At 37.1% G+C, this 26,274-nt stretch overlaps 2 protein-coding genes across 3 annotated transcripts in view; both read left to right on the top strand.

Moving 5' to 3' along the window:
- Nucleotides 1–22,003, top strand: part of RAB3IP (RAB3A interacting protein) — a 33,856-nt gene extending 11,853 nt beyond the window's left edge. Inside the window, exons 4-11 of one of the 2 annotated variants that reach the window (XM_075080825.1) lie at nt 4,143–4,238; nt 6,797–6,874; nt 7,249–7,452; nt 12,577–12,705; nt 14,983–15,095; nt 18,612–18,711; nt 18,818–18,887; nt 21,638–22,003. In XM_075080825.1, coding sequence (XP_074936926.1) covers nt 4,143–4,238; nt 6,797–6,874; nt 7,249–7,452; nt 12,577–12,705; nt 14,983–15,095; nt 18,612–18,711; nt 18,818–18,887; nt 21,638–21,720 — 873 coding nt within the window. In that variant the 3' untranslated portion in view covers nt 21,721–22,003. The remainder of the gene's footprint in view (nt 1–4,142; nt 4,239–6,796; nt 6,875–7,248; nt 7,453–12,576; nt 12,706–14,982; nt 15,096–18,611; nt 18,712–18,817; nt 18,888–21,637) is intronic. The other variant, XM_075080826.1, reaches the window with a different exon arrangement.
- A 2,582-nt stretch (nt 22,004–24,585) lies between these two features.
- Nucleotides 24,586–26,274, top strand: part of MYRFL (myelin regulatory factor like) — a 48,537-nt gene continuing 46,848 nt past the window's right edge. Inside the window, exon 1 of the mRNA XM_075091629.1 lies at nt 24,586–24,631. Within this exon, the coding sequence (XP_074947730.1) occupies nt 24,586–24,631 (46 nt within the window). The remainder of the gene's footprint in view (nt 24,632–26,274) is intronic.

Raw genomic sequence — 26,274 nt, 5'->3', positions numbered from 1 at the left:
GTGGTTTGTACCTGAACTTATTTCCTCATCAGTCAGACTGTCAACATAATAATGTCATCCATGACTGCAGAGGGAAACTTAGGTTTCTGTGTTGATATGTTTTCTCTTCAAGTGTTGAAATTATCAGCAGTCACTCATGGTTAGCCCCCCTCTCAAATGATGAAAGAGGAGTCTACCAGAGATGTGGGTTGCAAATACTGTATTCAGTTTCAGAACGAATCCCATGCTTCCCACAGTCTTTAGAGTAAAGCCATGTTTTACTTTTTTGCAGTAGAAATCTGAATTACTTATATTGCCCTAGTAGAGAGAAATGGAGAGTTTTAGAGTTTTTTCCACACTGATACAGTGATTCTTTTGAAAGAGGTGGCAGTATGGAATGTGGTATTGTAAATTTCAATATAGTTTAAGAACCTAATCCTGAGATTTAGATTTTTCTTTCAAAGGCTTCTGAGATGAAGAATGCATAAACTGAGTGTTACAATTTGATCTCTTGTCTTCAGATCTTGCATATTGAAACATGATTTGAAGTAGATTTTCTTCCCCTGCCCCATTATTCTGCCGGAGTCATTAAAGAATGCTATGTAACAGAGGCTATTGCCTTACAGTGTTTCTGCACAGGCTAACACTGGAGGTTAAATATCTTTATTTTTCCACAGTAAAACATGATATTTTAAAACTTGCCATGGATTAATGACTAAATAGATTCACAATAACTATCCAATAATTCCAGTAATACTATACAGTACCTTCAGCATTTTTAAATTTCTGTTGTGGTTTGCATATAAGTTAATGAACAATAAAAATTAGGATGCTCCCAAATAACATACCATCCCAGAACGCCACTAAACAGTATGCTTTCAAGCTTTTCTAAAACAAAATTGCAGTTGAATTGTAAGGCCACTGGCTTGTGGTTGTTAAAGATAGGTTGGTTCTCTAAAGGTGTTTAACTGTTCCTTGCTGTCTTTGCGTGATGAAAGTTTACAGTTTCTACACCTCTGACTGATGCTGTTATAGTCTACTGTAGGCATAAAAGTTTTCTCAGGCAAGTAAAGACTACACAGAAGCATCTTCACCCACACTGTAAGATGATAATTCAGTAGTTGGTGAAATCCTCTTACCTCTGAAGAGATATTCTGCACCTTCTCTTACATTAAACACTTTTCTAAATGTGGTTGTAATGGACTAATTTTTATGTAGCTTGTTTAACTTGGGTGCTGACTGAAGACCAGTCAAGTAGAAATGTATTCTAATATAAATACAAACTTTTTTGACAACTTCAGAATTCAGCAGTACCCCACATTTTAGCTGAGATCCATAGACAATCTTCGCTCTTTCCTTGATCTTCCTCATCTAGTTCTGACTTGGTTAAATTGCTGAACTAGATGCAGGATGATTTTCTTCTTAGAATTTAAAATATGAATGGTTTTGAAGTTGTAATTTGTATTCCTTATCTCACTGGTTCTTTCTAAGGACGCACCTTGTAGTCTGTGAAGATCAAAGTGAAATAAGGAATAACACCACCCTTTTGATATAGGATTTTTTTAACTTGAAGTTTTGGGGTTTTTTTCCTTGCAAGTTAAATTTTTATTACCTACTTCGGCAACTGTGTGTGCGCTTTATAATAGCTCATCTTTGTGTAGTTACTTTTTCAGACCAGTAATGTGGGAAGGACTGCAGCATGGATGACTAGTCTAGCACATGCACCTGTCTTTTCTGCATCTGTGTTGTGTATGGCTGGGAAGTCTCTGGTAATACCTTTAAGATAGAGGCAGTAGTAATGCTTCTAATAACTGCTAAGCTTTTTACTTGCGGTGCTCTTTATTTCTGCCCTGCTTAAAACACCAGGGTTATTAAATTTGCTTGGCAAAATAATGTCATATTATGCTCTTCCTGAATCATGTCATGGAGACTTCCCCAGTGTTTGACAAATCTAGCTAAGCAGCCATGCGTAGTAGAATGCCTGGTGGTATCTCCTTTTTGTTTTCATTAAGTAGCTGGATTTGTCTACCTAAATTTTAATCTAACCCCCCTCAATCTTTCCACTTGCGGGCGAAACTGTGACCACCTTACTCAATAGTATATTGATAGTGGTAGCCCAAAACAGAACCTGGGGTAGTTCTACTTACAATGAAAGTTTAATAACTCCTGACCCGACTATTAATATAACCTCCTTTTAAGATATATTGATATGTAAGTAGCATTTTCCTTACAAATCAATGAAGTAAACCAAAGGACATGTGTTGATATATTCCCTGCGTTTATAGGAACACAAGAAACATGAGCTTTAAGCATTTTGTATCAGAATCTTTCTTTTCCTTAAGAACCATACTTCATATGGGAAATACTTCAAAACAATACAAAATTAATTAATGAAATTCTATTTCCCCTTTCTTTAACCTCTTCTTCTTTCTTCCAGTATATTTTTTTTCTCTTTGGCTTTCTGTATTTTTTTCCTTATCTTCCATCCATCTGTAGATATTTTGCTGCCTTTTATTTTTTTGGGAGAGAGATAGGTCAATGTGTGCTGAACAGTATCTAGTAAGTAAGAGTTGAGTACTATTTGAGAAATATTGTGTTTGGAAAAAACCATAATTTCAGTGGTACCTTTCAAAATAGTTAAAAGGTTGCATATGGAAAGCAAAAAATCAAAATAGCAAATGACCTAGACTAAAAATCAAAATGTCCAAAGTTCAAACCAAATAAAAGAAGGGAGAAATAATGCCGTTGACACTAGATGAGTCTAGAACAGTCCTTAAACACTTGTTGAATTTAGGAGCTGAAGTCAAACAGGACCCTTCATCTTAGAGGAAAATCTATTGCCAGTGACACTGCAGAAATTGAGAGCAAGGCCTGATATTAGCATGCTACAAGGCAAGATGTAGTTTCCCTCATCGTTGTGTACAACATTACTCAATCATGAACACTTTTGGAGAAATACCAGCCACCTCTCAGAAACACAGGGAAGCTGCCATTTGGGCCTTTTTATGACTCTGTCATGACTAACGTCTCAGAGTTTTCTGAAGGCAGCAGTTTTCTTTATTGGTTTCTGGAGGGTTTCAAAGCAAATCATTGCTAGATCGTATTTGGAGTCTTTAACATGACAGGCCTGGGTCATGCATTTCAGGAGCAATGGTAGCGTAATAGTTTTACCCACCTTGGCAGGGGGAAAAGGAGAGAAGGAAGAACTAGATGGGGATGGAGGAGTTACAGCTGGAAAAAAATGCTTGAAAGGTCAGAGTGGTCTGTCTGCTGCTTTTCTTTCCCTTACTTTTTCCCTCCATCATTCTCTTTCTTGCAAGAGATTCCTGGGTTTAATGGTTGGCAAAGGGGAGAAGAACTTTTAATTCAAATTCCTTGTCTAACTTTTTATACTTATCTGCAAATTACCTCACTTTTCCCGCAGACTTGGGACAATACAGATGAGATTGGGCATGTGTAACACACTGCCAAATCTGTGGTAAGATCTTACAGTAAAAGTGGTATGGTCAGGCCTTACTCAAATTTTAGTGATGTAGACAAATTACATCTTGAATTTAATTAAGTTGTTTTAATTTGATTTTTATATCTGCATAAACGAGCAAGGATATAATTACAGGAGGATTTTGGAATTGTATTAGTTGTAAGGAGATGTGCAGGAGACAGTATTTATGATAAAATATACTTCAAGTTTCTTTTAGAATTGGGGGTTGTCTTGAGACAAAGCTTTTAAAATTTTTTTATTTTTTCTTAAAAAAAAGGGTTACTTTCTTTAAGTGTCTATTAAGAAATGGGTAAACAGAACGGGTATTCTGTTTGTCCCAATAATTTCTGAGCTATATTTTAAGTGACTTTAGTCTTCTAAACTTTCAGGGAAAAAAAGTTTTTTTTTTTTAATTCAGAGGATTTTGGAAATGCTGATGTCTAGGTTAGAGATACTTTAGATTGGCCTGGTATATTGCTTTTTAGCAGGAAGAATAGCAATATGTATGTGGAGCATTAATTTGATAACTTCTAGTGTTAAGATTAATATTTTGAAAGGCTTTGTTTAGCAAAGGTTTTATGTGCCTCTGATTATTTTTTTTCTCCCCCCTCTCTGTGGTATTAGCTTTAAAAGGCCAAATTGCTACTCTAAGTCAGAATAAATAACTTTCAATTTTCCATAGGAGCTGAAGTTAAAAGATGAAGAATGTGAAAGGCTTTCTAAAGTGCGAGATCAACTTGGACAGGAATTGGAAGAACTTACAGCTAGTCTGTTTGAGGTTTGTTGGAGTCTTCGATGTGATATACTTAAAGGAAGCTGAGCCAGATGTTTTATGTAGAATCAGTATATTGTATGCTGAATTTTTCTGCAATAAGCTTATAAAGGGATTTGTGTCCTGAAGGCCCGGGTGTGTTGAAGTAGAGGCTTAAGAGCAAGCAGTAGACTTCGTTTAGATGAAAGAGACCTTGTTAAGCTTGTCAGTCTGCCTAGACACGAGATGAGGAAAATATATCGGAAAGCTTAAAACTATTTAGGCTTATTTTTTGGCATAACTATTTTGAGACAGCTTCTCTGTCTGACAACAAGGCTATCTAGATAAGAGCTAAATTTGGGGTTGCCATGGTGACTAAATAAAAAAACCAACATAGTTCCAGATCAGTGGAGGTAGCAAGTACATAACCACGCTTTCAGCTTTTGAATTTTGGGTCTGGTAGCACGCTACTCCCACAGACTTGAGCAGAAACATTAATACTGAGTGATGCACCAGGGTGGAACCTGGTTACCAACTGAGAAGCCTGAACTTTAAGTGGGACCTTTTCATTCGAGAAAAAGACAGTAGTGCCAACAAAGATTGTGCGTTTGTATTACACAGAAGAAAATACTAAATCCATACTTGAAGCAGGATCAGTTCTCATTTCATCATAGGAATATTTATAGGAATGCTTAGAGGCTAAATTGTGATACCCATAACTGTCAGAATAAATATCATAATCCGGAGATGATTTATATGTTTACCAAATCGTAAGTATTGATTTTCAGCGCATGCATAAAGATACGTTAGGTATGTCTTAGAAACTATTTAAACCGATGATGCTGTATTGGTATAGAAGTGCTATTAAAACCTTGAAAATACTGACATGCAAAAATCAAATCACAGACTCCTCTGTGGGTTGGCAATGCATTTTACTTCTTCAACCCAGTAGGACAAAGTTACTTACAGCATTATCTCCTGTGTGTAGAGAATAAATGGGAGACTGGAAAGGTACTTTTTAGCATAAATACTTGTGTATGTTGGAGAGGGAGAAAAATGTGGGGCCAGGTATTTTAACTGTAGAGGAATAAAAATAAAATTATCAGTGAAATTTTATATTGGTGACACTTTAACTTAGAACAATGTTATCAGTTTAAAACTGTTTGAAATATAGTTTATTAGTAGTAATTGTATGAGTTTTAATTATTCAGAACTCCCAACTGTTGTGGGCATGTCACTTGATTTTTTTTTTTTTTGTGTGTGATTTGATTTCACTAAGAGGCCCTAACAAAACTGTGTTGAGGTTTCTTGATATTTTTTTTTTTCACTGGGATCTATAGCCCTTGAATTCACGTTTTATTCTGAATCTCACTAACTTCAGTGACCATATAAGTGGATATGCTGGAGCTTATATTAATGCATCCCGATGGAGGATGGAGACTTGTTTTGCACAGCTGGGTGTATATATTACATTGCAATAGCACTGTAACATGCGTTGCTTTCAAAGGTGCATCACTAAGCAGAAACTGCATGGTCAATGTTAAATGTATTTGTACACATTGTATAAATGTGTATGTTCCCATTCCTGCATGTGTCTGTTGTTACTTAGAATTTTACAAACCCATACTATACAGCTGTGTTGTATGCCAGTGGGAGCCAGATCTTTCAGTATGATGATGTATGAACTTTTTTGTTTTATTTATATAGCGTCCAGATATGTGCTAGGCGCTTTACAGATATGAGAAGGATCCTATTCCAAGTAATTTAGTCAGTGGTCCTGATCTCTCAATCTTTGATGCCTTCAGTAAGTACCAAGTAAGAATAGTAGTTTGATCACAGGTGCAAATTCCTGGATCAGAGCCTAAACAAATACATTATGCAGACAAAAGGCTTAGGGGTATGAGGTAAAAGGATGTGTAAAAAATTCCCAGTCCTTTTACGCTTTCTTCTCTATTGGCTCAGCCGCATTTCTTGGATTGGTTTTTAGTGCTTTTTCTGTTCTACTTAAGAAGTGTTTATTAATCCATAAACTATTTTATTTTAAGCTATTACTTTGTTTTAGTTATGGTAAGAATTTAGACTTCATAGTTGTTTGACAGGTTCCTTCATGCAGAAATTTACAGTTGCCTATAACTGGTTATTCTGGCTAGAAGAAGGGAGAAGTTCTTCTGAATGTGCTACAGTGCTCACGTTGCTTTTGTTGCTACTGGTTGAGTCTTTCTCTTGGGGTTCAAGGGACTGGACTTGTCAGCCACCAAAGCGTGACTGGAGCCTGGTGTCTGTGACAGGTATTGTTCCTGCTGGAGGTGGGTGGGTGGAATTGCTGAATTTCTGAATCTGGACTCAGGACCAAGGAGAAGAAACTTGGTGGGCCAGTGGTGGATCCAAATGATAAATTTATACGTGTTTTTTTGGTACATAACTATTTAATTTCAGATTGTTGCGCAGCTTGCTATTCACAAGTAGTCTCTGTGAAGGAAAAGTGTGTCCCTAGGTGTTTTTTTGGTGGTGGTTTTTTGTTTTTGTTTTTACTGGATCTTGTAAATTTCTATTAATTGTTTACACTAGCTAAACATTTTTTATAGGAAGCACATAAAATGGTCAAAGAAGCTAATGTCAAACAAGCTGCAGCAGAAAAACAGTTAAAAGAAGCACAGGGAAAGGTGGGTTTTTTCTGACTTGCTTGCTTTGTCTTTTCACATGGCTATAAATCTAAAGTGTGAATCGTGAAGATGTAAATAGAGCATTATTATGCATTATTAAACTATGTACTAAGTTGTTTTTTGTCACCTTGGCATATTCTTAGCTAACACCTATGGGCATGGAGCTGGTGTTTCAGCGTTGTATCAGATAGCTATTGAGGTGCATAGGAAGCCACTGTTACTACAGCATAGAATTGCATGGGCATCTCTGTTAGTACTGTTGGAAGATGAAGTCTTGATTTGAGCCATAACTGGAAATTTTGTTAAATGATTTAACATATTCATAGCCTAATATATTTTCATTTGTTAATGACTTTATTTTCCCTCCCCCCAAGATCGATGTCCTCCAGGCTGAAGTAGCAGCATTGAAAACATTAGTACTGTCTACTTCACCAACATCTCCAACTAAGGAGTTTCAGTCTACTGGAAAAACTCCTTTTAAGAAAGGTCATGCAAGAAACAAGAGTACAAGCAGCGCTATGGGTGGCAGTCATCAGGACCTTACCATGATGCAGCCAATTGTAAAAGACTGTAAAGAGGTAACAGTGCAAGGATTGTCCTCTTTTTGCTGATAAGCTGGCTTTATTGTTTTGCTTATAGTAAATCTATTGTATATTAAATCTTCATGTAATACTGACTATTTTAGATATATTTTTTCGTTAATGAAGGAAATTTTTTTTTCATTGTACCAATAGGTGGCCTTGTTTACCTTTTAAATCATTAGGGGAAGATGAGATAGGACTTGAAAAATTAGAACAAATAATTTAAAGATGGGAATTAAAAGAGAGAGAAGAAAAATACAGTATAACTGAATGATAAGTCCTGGTGACTTTTTACAAAGTTTGTCATGGTATGTTTGTAAACTTTTGTAGAAGAGAGGAAGAGTCATTTTATAGATGGATAATGGGAGAAAGAGGCCAGGGAAAACATGGAATCAATGATTTATTAGAGAACAGGAGGAAAGTTGCCTCTGGGGACCCAGGGGGGCCTGTGATTCTTTTTTTTATTATTTTTTAGTTACTCATGTAATTGATAAAGGGGAAGTAATGAGGTGGCAGGTTGGTGTTTGAGTCCTTGGAATGGTAGTAGCGAAAAGTGACCAAAGAGTTGAGAAGGATCTTATGATACTGACTGGTTTGTAGAACAGCAGATGAAATTCAAAATCAATAAATGAGAAGTGAGGCACCTAGGAAAAAATGCAAATATAGCAGACATGCAGTTGTGGACTTAGAAATAGCTACATTTTGCTGAAAAAAAAAAAAAGTAGTACACTTGTGGATCATTCTCTGAAAACACCATCTCGGTGCTCAGTCGTGCTCAAAGACCCAGAGAGCCTTAGAAGTTGTTAGGAAAGGAATCAATAGCAAAATAAAAAGCATTATACTGCTGTACGAACATGTAGTAAACGTGTGTGTCTATGCATGCAGCTATGATATCTTCATCTCAGAAAGGACATAACGAAAACATGAGGAGGTGTGACATTGATGGTCAAACCTATGGAAGTATTTTTGTGTAGAGGGACACCTGAGGCAGAACAAAAATCTATACAATCACGGGTGACATGGGGAAGATGAATAGTGAATGAATTTTAGTGATTTCTTGTAATAAGAAAACGCTGGAAGCTAAAAGTAAAATAATTTTCAGTCAGTACACAATGAAACTTTACAAGTCATTGTCACGAGGTAGCAAGATTAACATACATAAATGTGTTCAAAATGTAGTCATGCAAAGTGACAAAAGAAAAGCCTGTCAAGGTATATAGAAGATAGATGTGACATTTGGCTTAGGAAGCTGCTTTAACTACAGATTGCTAGAAGCTGGGAGGCTATAAAGTGAAGGCATATCACTGCCTGCCCTCGTACTGCTCTGCAGCCAGCTCTGTGACCGCTGGCCATCGTCAGAGGGGCAACAGGCTAACTGGAACTTTAATGTGATTCACACTGGCCATTTTTATACTTTGTTTTGCCAGTCATCATTAAGTGCAATTAGGATATACACCTTTTTACTATAAATCTGAAAAATAAGGGAATTTTCCAGTTTCTGTTTCATACTTGGGCTTAAAAAAAAAAAAAAGAAACCAAAACAAAACCAAAAGAACTTTATATCCTGCCTGCCCACTTTCAGTGGTATCCAGGATGTTTTCCATATTAAATTTGAATCCTATGGCTCTTCAGAAAGATGTAAACAAAAGGGGAGAGCTGGGATGGAATCCCATTACTTTGTAAGCATCACACTGAGGTGATGACTGAATGAAAATTTTGTCAGGCAAGAGCAGGAGAGGGGAGAAATCTGTTCTTCCTCAGTTTCTTATGGAGGCAAAGTGGTAAATGTGAAGGACACACTGCAGAAGGTCTGTTCTGCCTGGAATTTTTCTTTAGTTCGGTCTCCTTTCTGTTGGCTGTGTAAGGAGACACTTAGAGGCTGATCAAAACAGGTGACTTTCTTCCATAGAATAGAATCACAGAGTCATTAAGGTTGGAAAAGACCTCTAGGATCGTCAAGTCCAACTGTCAACCCAACAGCACCATGCCTCCTAAACCATGCCCTGAAGTGCCATGTGTACATGTTTGTTGAACACCTCCAGGGATAGTGACTCCACCACCTCCCTGGGCAGCCTGGTCCAATCCCTGACCACTCTTTCAGTAAAGAAATTTTTCCTAATACCCAATCTAAACCTCCACTGATGCAGCTTCCCTACTGCTGCTGGCCACACTATTCCTGAAACAAGCCAGGATGCTGCTGGCCTTCATGGCCAGTGACAGTCCAGGGAATCAGTAAGAAACACTGATTTTTCCACCCACTGGGACTTGAGTCTCATGTGTCTTCTGAGTAGGAATATTTAATGGAGTGCAACATAGGGTGAAGAAAGCAAGACTACCTCTGGCAAGGTAGTTAGATCATTGTTTTAAGCAGGGGAGACCTGCTTTCGTTATCCAATGCTTTGTGGCTTTGTTTACTGTTTATTGCTGGTCTAAGGTAAATGTTTTCACATTTCTGGGATCTGGGTCTGAAATTCTAGTTCTGCCCTTTCTTGCTAAATGCTCTTGTCACTGAGTTAGGCTACCCTTTGTGTGGTGTTCTTCTGATTTTGAGTGACTCTGCTTCAAAAGAGGGCCTGAGAGTACCCGTGCTCAGGGGTATGCAGTGGCCCTGTTGTGTGTGGAATATAGCTTTGGACCCTTATGGAGAGAGCCTACCACCCAGAGATGTTGGATGGAGCTGGGTGTAAGTACATGTCGACTCTCAGGTTTCTTTGTGGAATGTACAGAGTCAGAGTGGCTGCGTGCCTGCCCTAAATTGCAGTAGACCAGAAAGGTGCCAGCATCCCAGAGAAATAATTCCTAGCATGTGGGAGTAACTTCTAGGATAAGTAGACACGTCTAATTAGTTTAGGTATTAACAGGATTTAGGCAGCTGAGTAGCTGCCTAGGTCTTAGGCAGACAGGTAGTATCCACTCAGAGTAAATGCTGATGAATGGTGTCAGCGTTGTTCAAAGAGCTGACATGTTTCTCTCATCTATTTTACTGTAAAATGAAAGCATTAAAAATTTAACTAGAATTATTACAATTGGCTGTATATTTAATTGCACGTAATCAAAACTTTGATCTAGTGAAAGCGCAAGTAAAGGCATGTACCTTTAGGTACACGTGTAGCACACAGTGCACTTGAGAAAGGAAGAGCATCAAGCTGTATTCACTGAGCAGTTTTTTCAAGGCAGCTTCTTTATAAATTGCAGGTTTGGGTGAAATTGAGTTAAATCTAGAAAATCGAGTTAATAAGAAATGCATGCTAATTTTTAGAAACATATAGTGCAAATCCAAAATGGCTTTTTTCTGCTGATATCTCTTGATTGTATTTGTTTTAAAACCAGATCTGAGATGGGTTTTAAGGAATGGGAAATGTTTCTTTAGGGAGCAAATTACGGCTATTGAATTTCATTTGTACAATGAGGTGGGTGGCTTAGCAACCAGAACATTTATGGACTAGCTTAATTAAGATGGTTGTTCCTGATGTACCTGAGTGTAAGGTAAGTAGCTCTAATGGAAAACAAATTTGCTAGTCTAATTTTTGTAGATTCAAGAAAAAATAAAATCTATAATGACAAAAGAAGTCCTCAAAACTTATATGTAAAGGAATGACGAAACGCTGGGAGCTCAGGGAAGGGGTAATGCATGGGTTAAGAACAAAAGACTGGAAAGGTTGGTTCAAAGCAGTGTGCTGATATTTTTAATAGGATTAATAAGAAATTATTTTAATTTTTAGCCTACGTTTTCCCCATCTTTCATTATCCCATCTATATTATTTATTTGTAATATTATGAAATTTTAAAATCACATCCCGGCTTATCTTTGGCCTGCAGCGTGCATCCCTTCCTATAGCTTTAGGTTTGGGTTTTAGGATTATAGGCTTGCTATGGTACAAGAAAGGGATTTAACAACCAGTTGGAGGGGAAAGGTGCTGAAATCTGTGTCAGCAGAATGTCAAAACCAGTCTGAGGGTTTTGTTGCATCTGAGGAGCAAGATGGTGTTGCATATCCCACTGGGGACTGCTGTTAGTCTGTTATGTGGGATTTGGGAGTATGCGTTAGAAGCACTCAACCCCACTCTGCTTGATTCACCTCTTGGAGCAGTGTTGGTGCCCATGACAGGATCTTTCTCAAGTAACGCTAAAACAGATGATGTGCTCTGGGAGTACCTCAGCGTGCTCCAGCAGTTAGTGGGTAGCCAGCCCATGGGTCAGGCTGTCCCATAATGCAAAGGTGGATTTTAATAGCAACCTAGTACTAGTCCCCTGAATGCCAGACTGGATAGGTGCCTTCCTGCTGCTAAACTGATCTCAACATACAGATGACAAAATGAGGTGCTTTCAAAGCAGGTAAAAGAATCTCTTCCTGACACAGAGAGTGCTTACTCCCAGCATGATTTAATGGGTTGTTTTATTATCTCTCCATTGACTAGAGAAGCTGTGGGGGAGCAGGCTCGTAAATCATGCCCTGTGAATGTCCTTGCCTTCCTGTTGTAGCATGGTGTAGGAGAGAGTTTGGGCCTAAAGATGAAAAATGAAGAATAAGAGTATAGTTTTAATTGATTTGTATATTGAATTCCTGTTTTCCTGTGTCAGTATATTTAGTGTGTTAAATGTCTGTTTTCTTTTAGTGTTTGGGTAGCAGTGTGTTATAGTCAGATGCTGGGTGAATGTATAAGATGTCTAGGATTGCAGTTATTTCCTTTAGATTTCTGTGCTGTACTGTAACTTGCAGAAATGGAGATGATCTAAAATACTGTAATGAAGATGCATCAAGAAGAAAATTATTTTTTGACTTTTTTTTCTATTAATCAGTTAAGTTTTTCAAAGCTATCCTGGAAGCTTAGGAAATGGGGGAGAGGTAAATAACTTGTGCCTGGTGTTGTGGTGACCAGTGAATGCATTGCCTCTGTCTTGCAGATGATATGTTTTGATTTGCTTATGTTTACATAAAATCCACTTAGGAAAGTGGATTTTAGAAGGTGTTCATAGCTGGAGCACAGTAGCATTCTTTCACAGTGCAATGGAAAACATTTAGTTTTAATGCTCATTATTTACCTGTGGGTATTTGCAAATGATAGGCAGTAGTGTGATAATTGCAGTACTAAAATATGTGAATCTTTGTGTGTGTTCTAGGCTGACCTATCTTTGTACAATGAATTCAGATCTTGGAAGGATGAGCCTACTATGGACAGAACATGTCCTTTCTTGGACAAAATTTATCGGGAAGATATTTTTCCATGTTTAACCTTCTCAAAAAGTGAGGTAATGGAAATAGTCTAAATGTGGGCACTGACACTTTTCCCTTAAAATGTTACATGAAGCTGATAGACTGTATTGAAAATGTTTTCATACGAAGTTTAACCATTTTTGTTTCATTAGAGTGTGACAGTTTACAGTGAAGTGAAGTTTAGTTTGGAGTAATGCAATGATAATTTTTTTCTTCACTATTTCATTTATGCTATTCCAGATATGGCCTTTTAGGGTCTACTTCAGATGTTACTCCTATCTGGCAGAATCTGATGTGTGTAGGAATGGATGGTGGGTTTTTTCCTGATATTTCAAAGATAGTGTTTTGTAGAAATAGTGTCCTGTCACTGCCTCTTTTTTATATAGGGGGCAGTAGAGGCCAATATATTTAATTTTGTGGATCAGTTTTCTTTCATATCAGATATCAGGCTACAAGCACAGTCTGGGGATTTTCTTGGAGAGGTTTTAGTTATAAGAATTAGACTTTGGGATTTGATGTGATTCAACAGGGGCAGTTTGGGAATATGATTTTAGATGAAACAAATTATGAGACTTTTTTTCTTTTGTTATTCCCACACACTCTACTGTACAGAGGAAAGACTGGAGTTTTACCCACCCTGGAAATAACGTGGAACTGATTCCAGCTCCTCTGCTTTACTTAGTTTTTGTTCTTAAGCAGCGTTTACAGGCTGTAATTGGGATATCAGCCTCCAGGGGAAGGGGACCATATTCTTAGATCGTTATTAAAATAATAATAAATTTTAAAGCCCTCAGACTTGTTTAATTTTATTGGGAAAAAATAATCAGCTCACATGGAAAATCCTGTATTTTCTTCATGTTTTTCTGTTGTTTTCATGTGGTATGTTCTTTTCTCATGCTTTTCATCTCCTGTTTCTTGCTGGCCATAAGCATGCACAGTCTTTCAGTTAATTGTATACTGGTTCATTATGGCTGGTGTACTGCATCATACGAACCTCTCCCACTAAAAAGTTTATTTGGTTGCTATGGGAATTAAATTGCTTCTGCAGTATGTGTAAGTAGGCCATCCTGTTTTCTTTTCCAGCAACTTCATTTTGTTTTTTTCTGCTTGTGCGGTGATATAATTACTATAGATTTGTATCTCCTCTTAAGGAAAGAATGAGGTTTCTAGCACTTGTCAGTTATATCAGTTATTGTTTCCAGATGCTGTGCATAGTGACCAACTTCTGTTTTCACTTGAGTATCGATAAACTAATGTGCAATTAAACCAAACAATAAACTATACACATATTGTGTTTTTGAATAATTTGGCAATGCAGTTACCTAAATGGTTGAAGTATTACAGTAACTCTCAGTATCCTCCTGTGTATACGTGTAGCGTTTTGCTTTTGGGCGATGGTGGAGAAAGTATTTCATATGAACTACTTTAATAGTAACATTGTTTTAAAATATTCGAACTACAATAGAAAGGTATATTACTCAGTAGGAAGCAACCTTGGCTCAGAATTATTTCACTGTTGACATAAATTGCACCTTCTTTTAAATCAAGTAATGGCTATTACTTGCTCATACTTATACAGTAGCCGTGGGCAAATGTTGAGTCTAATAAAGCAAAATGAGTATCTTTCTAGTGTCTTATGATTGTGTGTTTATAAAGAATTAACATAAAAAGCCTGAGCAAAATTGCACTTTGTTTCATGAAGATGATGTTTTAACTTGGCTAGTGCTTGAAAGTTGCAACTGACTCTTCAGTATATTATAGCTTTTCTATGTATTGTTCAGTCTTACTCATTTGAGCACCTTTCTAAAGATACCTTTGGCTGAAAAACAGTGACATATTTACTTGTTTTTTTGCAAGATAAGGAAGCATGCTGCATCGTTTTGTGTTTCCACAGAACACAATAAAATTAGAGCAATTTTTTTAAATTAACAAAGTTCGTGCTGTATCCAGTCTCCGACAAGACCACTGCATGTACAAATGTATGTGCTATTTGGGCTTATGAGGAATGACTGAAAATATAGTTAGCGTTTTAAACATGCTTGACTGCGTTCCTGGCTGTAAAGGCAGTTATCTTGCCTCAGGGAGGGCAGGGTTATTTGGAGGGCAGAATTTAAACAGGAGCCTGGAAATGGGACCTCTTGCTCACGATGAAAGCAAAATCTCATTTGTATTTGAATTTCTGTTTGGTGAGTTGATTCGGCCCCCACCCCCACCCCATGTTCCTAGCTTTACAGAAGAAGAAATACATTACTGCTTTGAGGCAATGGATAACGCAGAGCTGTTTTTAACTGCTTTCTAAATTTCTCTTGCAGTTGGCCTCAGCTGTTCTGGAAGCTGTTGAAAACAACACTCTGAGCATTGAACCTGTTGGCTTGCAACCTGTTCGATTTGTGAAAGCTTCTGCAGTTGAATGTGGGGGACCAAAGTACGTTAAGCTAACAGACAGAGGGGGAATCTTGACTCATCTGAGAACTCTTGGATAGAGAAAAATGCTGTCAGCTAATCATATCAGTCAAATTCTTGTATCTTAAACTTTGTTTCCTAATATCTAAGACTTTGAGATTGCTGTTACAAAATTTTATGGGGAAAGTAAGCAACTAATAAATTAAACTTTAACAAAGACTAATACTGAACAACCCTTTAAGACAAATTCACTTTTTGGGAGAGCTGTTTACTTTACTTATTATGCATTGACCACAAAAGTAACATTCACTTCTCTGTAGAAGACCATCTTGGTAGTAAGAACAGATGCTTTTGAACTAGGGACTATCACCTGGAAAGCATCATGAAAGAAATAGGTATTGGAGTAATACAGGCTTAATGTTGGATATCTGGAGTATTTGTGGCATAAGAAATTTAGGACATACATAGCACATGACAAAGGTAGCTGAAGAATTTCAGGAGATATATAGAGTAAATCTCCTGATTTTTGAGCAGGAGGAATGTAATGAAGCGGGAATGAAGGTCAAGGTGGGTTTGAACCTAAAGCAGGAATTGTGCTTGAATGACAGGATAGTTGTTTTAGAAATTTTGGAATGGTCCTGGAGGAATCTGAAGCAAGACTTGTCAGGTACTGATACAGGCATTAAAGTTAGGTGGGAGGGGTTTGCCCAAGGCACTGGGGCTTTGATGGATGTGGTGGTGAAGCGATTTGTAGTGTGCTTTATTGTCTGTCAGGGTTAAGCAAGCAAGGTCAGTGTTAATCTGGAGCCTTCCAAATCTTGAGAAAGCCTTGACACTTCTGTTGGAGATCTTTTGGACAAGTTGACAATTCTCTCTGTAATAACTTGTTTTGACAGAGCTCAAGTTTCTGATGGAAAACTTGCATCAAAATGTTTTAATCTGGCTCTTAAGATTTTTATTTTGTCTTTCTCATTGGAATTGGTTTTTAGTTCTTGTTTTTCCTCTGTTTTTGAGTGGAAGAGAAAACACATTTAACATAATTCAAATTTTTTTACTTTCTCTTTAAAGAATCTGTATAAAATGGAAGTTGTGTTTTATGAAAATATTGATCCTTTCTAGCCTACAGAATTCAGGCATTCATACTCCTCAGCTTATCCTGTCACCAGAAAACACGCTCTTTGAGCTGTAACAGCCCCTCATTGGAAGGACCCACCACCAATAATGGAGTTACTCAAGGGGTGGTGATTTCAAGTCCAAGATACACCACTGTGAGCTGCGCTCTATGAATGCAGTAGAGAATCTGGACAGCCAGCAGCTACTGAAGCGAGTCATGTGTCATTAAAGAGCAATTGGAAAATAGATTTCAAGTCATTGTGGTTCAAGCAACCTTCCCTATGTCTTGACATGATTAAATATTTACTCAAAAACAGGAGACTCAGTTGCATCATTCAGAAGTTTCATGAGATTTTTAACCCATTTTCTTCAGTGTAAGATAAATTTTTAATTAGAACTTCTGTAATCCTTAAATAGTTGGCTAGGTATAGATTAATGTTTTGAGATGGCTATGCACGAATTTTGTTTTAGTTACTTTAGATGTATCAAAAGGCCAGGTGTACGTTGTTCTCCCTTTTCCTGCTGTCAGGTAGTGACAAAAACTTTTGTGGTATTGCTTGTAGATAAGCAATAGGTAAGGAATATGCAGTATTTAAGTGTAATTTGACAGCAAATATGCTTTGCCTTATTTTTGATTACCAACACTGAATGGGAAACATGTGTTCCAGTTTTCACTGAATCAGAGTAGCAGTTTCACATTTTTTATTTTTATGTGGTGCAAAGCACTATTTTTATTGAAACCATGTTCTTAAATAGGTAACAAAATACAGACAAACTGCACATAAATAATAAGAAAAACTAGAGTAGTGTTTTTAAAGGAATGATTTCATTGTATGATAGCCTGGAGGATGGGGGAACAGGGTTGCATAAAATAGTGGGTAATAGCCCAACAGCAAAATAAGGAGCGGAGGGCAGAGAGCTGTGATAATAGTGAATAGTTCTTGACGTACAGAAGTTATTGAATGGTGCCTGTGATGGTCTGTAGTAAGTGCTGCTTTAATGAAAGACAGCTGGGCTTCCCCACAGGATTTGAATAATTGTCCCCATGGGGAACAAAGCACTAAGCTGCATGTGTGCTGTACAGTGCTGAACTGAGTCGTCAGTAGTAACTGCCATGCCAGTATTTAACCTGGTGTGATGGAAGATAACATACAGAAGGTAATTCTATCGCCAGAAGGAAAAAAAAAAAAGGCTTTATTTTCCTAGCATTGTAAGTCTGTCTGTCTGCTCACAAAAGCTTGACTGAAGTTATGATCAGCTTGCTTCAGCTATTGTGGGATTTCTTGGATCAATGGACTGCTGTCAGTCCTCATAAATTGCTATGGAAAATCATATACACTCTTCATTTTTCTCCTGTCTTACATGGTCTGTGGGCCAGCTGCAGGCTATTTAAAAGGGCCTCCAAGTCACTGCTCAGAACGACAGAAGCTTAGTAATTTCTGTTCCACTCTTGAAAGGCTGCTTGTTCTTAGACTCCCTAATTTTGTGAGGTAGAAATGGAAGAGAGGAGAGCCAGCAGCTTTTAAAATCGATGAAACAGTGGATGCCATGACAACCCAGTTCATCTGAGAAGCTGCAATATAGAAATCCCAAATAAATCCAATTCCCATTTTATTTACATTTAAGATTGTATTAATAGCAGTTTCTTCAAAAGATTCAAACCTTCTTTTTCTATAGAATGTTGGAAGAAATTTCTTAAAATTCTTTGTCTTTTCCTGAATTGTTTTTCGGGAAGAATTTGTGGTGACTACTGACATTTCCTTGTTCCTGAATAAGACATACTTGTAGTACACCAGAAGTAGCAAATGTCATTATTTTACCATTGCTTATTATAATGGTAATGGAAAGAATTATTGCCAAATAGCCCATTTTCCTTTTGTCTCAAATTATTTTATATCCTGAGTATAAAATAATTATTTCAGTTTGGGCATAAATGCAAAGCTGGTCTTAGAATGCATCTGAGAATGGCTTCAGAGTATTGACTGCTATTCTGTAGGGCTGATATTTTTTATGATGAAATGCAACATCAAGCAGAATTTTTAAAAAAACTGTTTAAATGTTGGCATCAAACGGTGATTTAAACAATGTTTATTTCGCACATGAAGAGTTAATTAAAGAAATCCCACTGGTTGAGAGTTGTCAAGCCAGCTTGAATTAGTGAATGTAGAAGTACATGACCAGAGCTGAAGAAAGTTTTAAAAATAAGAAATTTATCGTGATGCACTGGTATTAAAACAAATTAGTCTGTGTGGAACTAAAATAATTGACAACATAATGTAATAATTGCAACTTGTGAAATGAAGGCAGAGACTGGGGTATCTGTGCCAATATGAAGCAATTAACACCTGCATGTGTTTATGGTGTTAATGTTTAGACATTAATGTCAGACTTGTTTATTAAATCATGCAAACTTTATATTTTGTAGGAAATGTGCTCTCAGTGGACAAAGTAAGTCATGTAAGCATAGAATCAAATTAGGAGATTCAAGCAGTTATTACTACATTTCTCCTTTCTGTCGTTACAGGGTGAGTAGATCTACTGTGATTTCATTTTGAGTAGTAGTTATTTAGTTATTTTTCCATGCCATCGTACAAAATTATGTTAACCACTGTCTTTTTTATATGTGTTCAGATCACTTCTGTGTGCAACTTCTTTACATATATTCGATACATCCAGCAAGGACTGTTGAAGCAGCAAGATGGTAAGTAGGAAATTGTGTTTGGCATATATGAGTAGCAAGTTGTAGGCATGTACATTATGTAAATTTCTATCTGTGCACAATAGCAGTGACCTGTCATTACAGGAAAGCTATCTGTTGGTAGTCATTGTTGTAATTATGAGAACGTGGTGATAGCCCACCCTCAAATAAAGGTTGTTTTGTGGGTTTGTTTTTCTTTAAGAACAACAAATTAAAAAGTAGTGATTTTTAGTCCATCTAAACCCCCTTAAGCAATGTTACAAAAAATTCTGTAACAAGAGAAGCTAGTCACAGTTTTTCAATACTGTATTTGAAAATCAAGGCTCTTTCACAGAATATGGAGATGTTTTAGACAAAAAAACCTTCAGTTTGGTTTGATCTGGGCCATTTTTTTCTTCTCTCACTTGGTATTTTGGTGTGTCTTCTCATTTCATGCATTGAGAATTCAGTCAGCCCTTGTCAGAGTATCTTTCAGGGAGAACTGGCAAGGATGACAGTATTTTGGATTAAATTGTAGAATATAAACAGGAAACCGTACTGTAATTGCTCACCTGAGTGCAGCTGAGAAATGAGGTCTTGGCCATTGCCGTGGCATGGCAGTGTCTCTTGATTAGGGCTCTGGTTATAAATGTTTCTGACAGTGTAAGGCTTGATTACCCCCCATCCCAAAAGGGAAATATGTGTGTGGGTTTTTTTTTAACTGCCATTGCTTCAGGCTGTTTTTTCTTCCCCTGCACCCCTGAGTTACCCAGTCACTTTGTTCCTGTCAGAATAGTATATCCAACAACTGCCTTTTTCAACTCTGTGCAGTAATTTGGAAATTTGCTTAACTGTGCTATTCAGTTTCAGTATGACCCTATAAAAGAAGATGGTTACGAAAACGTATGTGCTGTACACCTCGTTACTTAATTCTGGAATTTAAAAAACATTGTGTGTTGGTGTTGTAGTTATTGGTCGTCATTTGCAAGACTATTTTACGTGTTTATCACTATAAAAGAAAATTATGATTATTTGGTTGTGTTTAAACTGTACAATGATTTAATTATATTTTGTGTCCAGGTCAAAGAATATTGCCCAACAGCCTTCAGTCCAAGGTTTTTTTGAAACAGACCATATCACTTAGGCTCCTGGATTTGCTAAGCACAGATAAGGGAATAAGTGTCATTAGCCCTGTGTCAACAGTTAATTAAAAAAATTGCTTTCACTTCCACTTTTAATCTTTTCTCTTCTTTTAGTTGAGTTTTTGAAAGTAAACCAGCATGGTAATGTTTTTATGGATGTCTGTGCTTTTGGTTCTTCTAGTCTTTGAGTATGTGCAGACTGGCTTCATCCAGAATTTGGCTAGAATTAGCCCCGCTTTGATCTACCTCACCTATAGTCATCACTCCTTGTGTTTTCCAGTTTCAAGAGCTCAGTATTTTAGCTACACCCAAATCTTTTGTTTCCATTTCTAACCCTGAAGTACTCTTGAGGTGATAAATAGAGAGAATGGTCCTTACAAAAAATAATACTGTTAACTTTCCTTGTCAAAGGGAATTATTTTCATGGAATTCACCAGAAATTCACCAATTTCATATGTTATGTTTAAAAAAAAAAAACAAAAACCCTGCAGATGGTGATAATTCTTACTGATCTACTAGCATTGCAGATGATCTTGGAAATGTGTTAATTAAGTTTTAACTTGGTTTATAGTTAAAAGGCTTTTACTTTGACCAAAAGGATCTATATAGTTTCCGCTAAAAATTGTTCACTTTGCTATTGAAGTAAAGGAATTAATATTTTTTCCATCAAATAATGAAATATTTTCAGCATTATCAGAATTACTTATTCTTCACAAGAAGTTTTGAAAAAACTTCTGTGCTGCTTCAGCTCAGTTGTCAACTTTACCATTAAAAACATAAACTTCATAGCTTTATGTAAATATTTCACCAGTACCTTTACAAGAATGTCAACAAGAATGATAATTGTATGCATAATGCATTGTATGTAGTTCTACTCATGCACCATACAGTTTTGGAGACAGACGTCACTTTTATAAAAGTGGTTTCTGAAATACGGTAGGGAAGACCTTGTACTTGTTGCTCAAGTTAATAATCTTTGTAGTCATTCTACATCATGATCTTGACTGCATGGAAATAATTTTTGTCTTGAATAGTAATTCTGATTTGTATTGCTGTGGCATCTAGAAACTCAAGGTATGCACTAGGCTCATCAAGTTCAGCAAAATACAGGTGAAATTAAAAGAAAAGGTCTTTTTCCTCCCGTTTATCATTGCTGGCAGATTACTGGTAGAAAAAAGAGGGAGGAAGAAAGATTACAAATGGAAAAATTATAACAAAATTACAGATTCTGTGATGAAACGATTCTTACCCAACAAGTTCTACTTTTTTCTTCTTGCAGTCTTTTAATTTTACAGAAAATGAGTCAAGAGGTGGGGCAATTAAAATAAGAAACTGCAATTAATTGAAGCTGACTAGTATTGATGTATTTTTTGTTCCCTGATTTAAAAAAAATCATCTGAATGATGGTCCTATAAGAAATTCCCCAGATTTTAGAATTTTTAAAATGAATACTTTAAGAAATTTTGTCACAGCCAAGCACAAATAGCCCTCACATTCATTAATTCTGTTTTTACTAGATGTTTGTTACTTCTGAAGTTCTGCTAAACTGTCATACAGTGAGGCAGCCTGTATACATCAGTTGAAATAAAATATGAATTCAGTATGTTTAATTACATTTCTGTCTTTTTTTAGTGGATCAGATGTTCTGGGAAGTTATGCAGCTGAGAAGAGAGATGTCACTGGCAAAACTTGGCTATTACAAGGAGGAGCTCTAAATCTTTTTACCCTTGCGCATGCATTAACTTCATTGAATATACATAACTAAAATTGATGAATCTTTTTTGTCACTTGATATTTATTTCCACAAAGTGGGTCCAAGATCTTTCTCCTTTTGCAGATTGCACTAAGAAGTACTGTGATTGTTTTAAACTGACCTATGCTGTATATGCGTACATATAATACTTAGTTGAACAAATGTGGTAAGCACTTGCAGCTGTATTAGTAATTGTAATTTACATTTAAAAACAAAACTTCTGATTAAAGTGTTAGTCTGAAGCAGTGTCTGCCTTGTGCTCTTTGTGATGCAGGGTGATGTGAACCTCCCAGATGAGTCATTCCAAAATGCAAAACTGAGGTGATGTTATGAAGAGGGAATAAATGCCTGACATTTTCTTCATTGGAGTGTTTAGATACATACATGTATCTCCCTGTGTATGTATGCCAACACAGTAAACAATTAGGGGAACTTGTAATTCTTTGAAGTGCTGCTTTCCTGTATTTTTCCTTTTTACAACAGTGTAAGAAGAAGAACATATATTGTGAAGAGTCAGAGGCATAGTATATCTGGCTATCTTCTCTTTAAAGTAGGGTGCTTTTCAAGCATCAAGGAACAACAAAATTACCTTGGTCAGTCTTTGGTTAGAAATCGGTCCTGACCCCTGGCTGTTAAAAACTTTCTTCTCCCCTCTAATTTTCTTTCATCAGAATTTTTTCGTTCCTTTAAATGATTTTTTTAAATCTCCTGCTTTTTGGGGATTTCCAGTGTTTTATACATCAATTTCCCACAGCTGTCCTTGAAATTGGAAAATACCCATTATATGATGTCTTCAACATGCTGCTGATAACTTCCATTTCACACAAAATTTGCTACAAAGAGAACCCCAAAAAGGATCATGGTTTCTTAAGGAAGGTGCTTTTTCTGTTCAAGTGCTACTTTTGCACTTCAAGTGGTTCCTTTTCCCTGGCCATGGTCTAAGCTGAAAGCAGTTGATTAGGTTACAAGGAACATAGTTGTTAGGTATGTGGTAGACCTGCTCTGTAAAAGCCCTTTTGGAAAAACACTAGGTCCTGGTCATGACAGCCATTTATCAATTACAGATAAGATTAAAGCATTGGCAGGTAAACTGGCAAACATTAGAAGTAAAAGTAAGTTTATATAGTTGGTCCTTTAACAAGAAGCATCTCGGTGGATACGGATTTCTTTCAGATACCGAACAAAACCAGCTCTATTCATCACTGTCCTGCTGGAGTGTTTTCTTCTTATAAAAGTAGCTAGAATGAGCAGTGAAATTTCACACCGCGCTTGTGTTGCTTGCATGTGTGTGTGCCTGAAAACACTTGGCAAGCATTGGCTTTGACCAGGCAAGTCAATGTAGAGAGTAGAATAAACAACTGAACCTAAATTTTTTACTAGTAAGGCTTATGTCCAGCCTGGGCTATTTCAGTACTGATGAAATATTTTTATCAGTCTCCTGGGTACTACTTCCTGTTGTAGAAACCTGGGAGAATTCTACCTTAAATTGTTAAAGGGATGTTTATTCTTTCAGTAATGTTTTACTCGCTCTTAGAAAACAAGCTGTATTTATTGGTGCTGTGTTTTATGTTAGGCTCATAAATGCTTCCTAAATGATTCTTAATCCTTAGTTGACATGATTAAATCTCAAACCTTTCCCAGGATTAGCTAACGGTAGTTAAATGATAGCTGGTAGCTGCTGCTATTACGGCTTAATCCTTTACAAGTGTTGCTCATTCAAGCAGAGGGAAGGGGTCCTTTCTATACATAATAGCATCAAGACATAAATGGTATCTAAAGGTTTTTATGGTGATGCGATTTTCTTGTACTAGAGATTACACAGATGTGTCCAACGTGTATCAGGGGTAATGACTGTTTGGCTCGATCACATCAACATCTTGTAAACACTGATCGGCTTGCTCCTATCTTCAAGTCCCTTCTCTGAAGTTCTTATTTTTAATATAAGCTGCCTATTGTGAGAAACCGGCGTCACTGAGCGTTTGGGGCTTGTAAAAACTACACAACAATTAATTGTCCGATGACTCTAACTACTTCAGAAAATGGCCTTATTCTAGACTTCTTGACTTCACTGAAGCTTTTGTTCACAACCAAATGCCTCTTACAGAAGCCTGCTCAAAAAGTCTGAAACCTTTTCTCCTGTTTGCTTAGGGGTGACAGAACAGGGGCAATTTTCAGTTCACAGAGATCAACTTAAAGCCAAATACGGTTTGCTACTAGCCTTAAGAGACCTTTGTTCAATGTTCAGCTTTCCCATATGTTTTTCAATGTTACCTTAGACAAACAGGTTAATCCGTAATTTTGTTTTGTTAATAATAATAGAGAAGTTCTGCTTTCCTATAACCAAACCGTTGGATAGTCTGACACTCAGCTGCTTAAAAGTGGGATAGTGCATATGGTGACACTGGTGATGGCTTTGCTCTTGCCTTTTTGGGTTACTATTGCTTTCATGAGTGGTATTCATTATATCACCTGTGTGAAAGTACAGAGACAAGATAAGTAATTTTTATTGCCGCATATTTTGCGCATGTGTAATTGTGGTTAGTACTGGGACCAAAGGTCCTTAACATTAGACATACTGAACGGAAGAATGTACATCATCTTGCTTCGAAAGCCTTGTCAGACTCTCCTTTATGTATAGCAGAGTTTAAGTATAGCCCAGGCTCTAGTTACGAAGGAATGAAATCAGCTGGGACAAAGTCACTGAAACCTCCGACAGAAACATGACATGTTCCTTGGCATGTTCATAATCCCCTGGAAGAGAGACGGTGCATTTTTTTCAGTGGGGCTCTTCAAGCAGTAGGAGAGCAGAACAATTCTACTGATTTTCATGGATGTGGTGGGAGAAAATGAGGCGTTGCAGCAGTTCTTTGAAGGTAAGAGTCAAGTTTTAAGAGTCTTAACAATGTCTGCTGGCAGCAAAGAATATGGTAATGGTTTGAGGTTAATTGAAGTAGAAAAAGAGCCCCCAGACCCAAAGTTCTATTTACACAAAGCTGTTGTGTAAGGCAGCACCAGAATGAAATAATACAAACGGTACAGATGCGCTGCGGTGCCTTTTTCTTTGTACTTTGGCCAGAAGACCAATGGGAAGGTGGGCTCCGCAGAGCCTGCGGTACCGCCCTGGTAACTGCCAGGAAGAAAAACCGGGAAGTGGCTGAGGTCTCCTTGCAATTTATCACTTCTGAAACATTATTGATTTTCATGAGGTTGGAGAGCTCCCTCCCTGCTCTGTCATACCATGTCAGGTTAAAGAGGGTTTTCTTCCCACTAATGCCATTCTTCTGAAACGGCCTGATTATGACTGGTAAAAGGGCAATCGTGGCAGTATCCTCGGGATCCTTCTGAGAAGTTAAACTCGGATTTTTTTGTCTTTTGGCTGGGATCTGTCCTGTCTTTTTCCCAGAGATATTTTACAGTCAAGCAAAGTCCCATTAGTCTCCTGCGTGTCTCTTACCGCTAATAGATTCCATAATCAAACTGGATTAACTCAAACCCTGCCATAACATGATTCAAAATGGCTGTTCAAAGGCTTATGTATTATTGTTTTACTAAATCTTTCTCCAATTTTCTTTTTTTTAATACTAAGCTTTCAGTTCCAAGTTTCTCCTTCTGTATTTGTTTTCCTTCTATCACTTGTGCAGGTGTTCATGTGATACTGATCTCAGAGTAACTTGGAGAACTACCTTTTCTGTTTTGGATAACGTGGACAATTTTTGTTTGCTGCATTTAATTTCCATTCTGCCAAATAAATGAATTTTTTTTTTCCTTGGCACTCTGTTGGCCTAGGTGAGGTGGCAACTTTTGAGTTTTAATTTCAAACTTGGAAATTAAAGATTCTCTAGCATTTATCAAGAAAATGTGTTTAAGCCAAGAAATTTAAAGCGGTGAACAAAAATTTAGGACTGTTAGCCAGCAAATGTGGTGTTGATAGATGTTAGGGAATTCAAGCCATGTTTCTTAAGTTCATTTTAAGTCACGGAGATCAAAAGCTAAGGAACTTCCTCGGCTTTGCTTTCAGCAAGGTGTTTGTTTTTATCAAGCTATTTGTTCAAGTACTGCACTGTACAGCTGTTAAATACTCAAAATAGCGTTGAACATGAATTATATATTAAAAATCCCCTCATAATCAGAAAAACTGGTAGGAACTGACAGAAAACAGGACTCTCTGGGGAGTTTGGGCTAGGTCCTGTTGGCTTTTGAGACATCGATGCTTTGGTGACAGAATGTATCTCAGATGTTTTAGCTGTGTGAGCTCTTTAAGTAGAATTACTATTTGTAATTCTGGAATTACTAATTTAACTTTTTAGAAGGTAATTTGGTAGAACATCTGTCAGGGCAAGCGAGGGTGAGAAGCCCTGCCAATTCCACTTAATTGCAGGAAAAGAAACAACTTGGGAGGTTATGTTCCTTCAGTAATGTCGTGTGGTTCTGCTGTGTAATGCTAGATAATGAGAAAGGTCTGCTAGTGCAATGCAGCATGCAGGGATGCTGTTAGGTGGCTGAATTTTGCTAGCTC

The sequence above is a fragment of the Phalacrocorax aristotelis genome, chromosome 1, assembly GCF_949628215.1.
Source record: "Phalacrocorax aristotelis chromosome 1, bGulAri2.1, whole genome shotgun sequence".
In the NCBI taxonomy this organism is placed as follows: Eukaryota; Metazoa; Chordata; class Aves; order Suliformes; family Phalacrocoracidae; genus Phalacrocorax; species Phalacrocorax aristotelis.
This window is presented reverse-complemented; position numbering and strand designations above follow the sequence as displayed.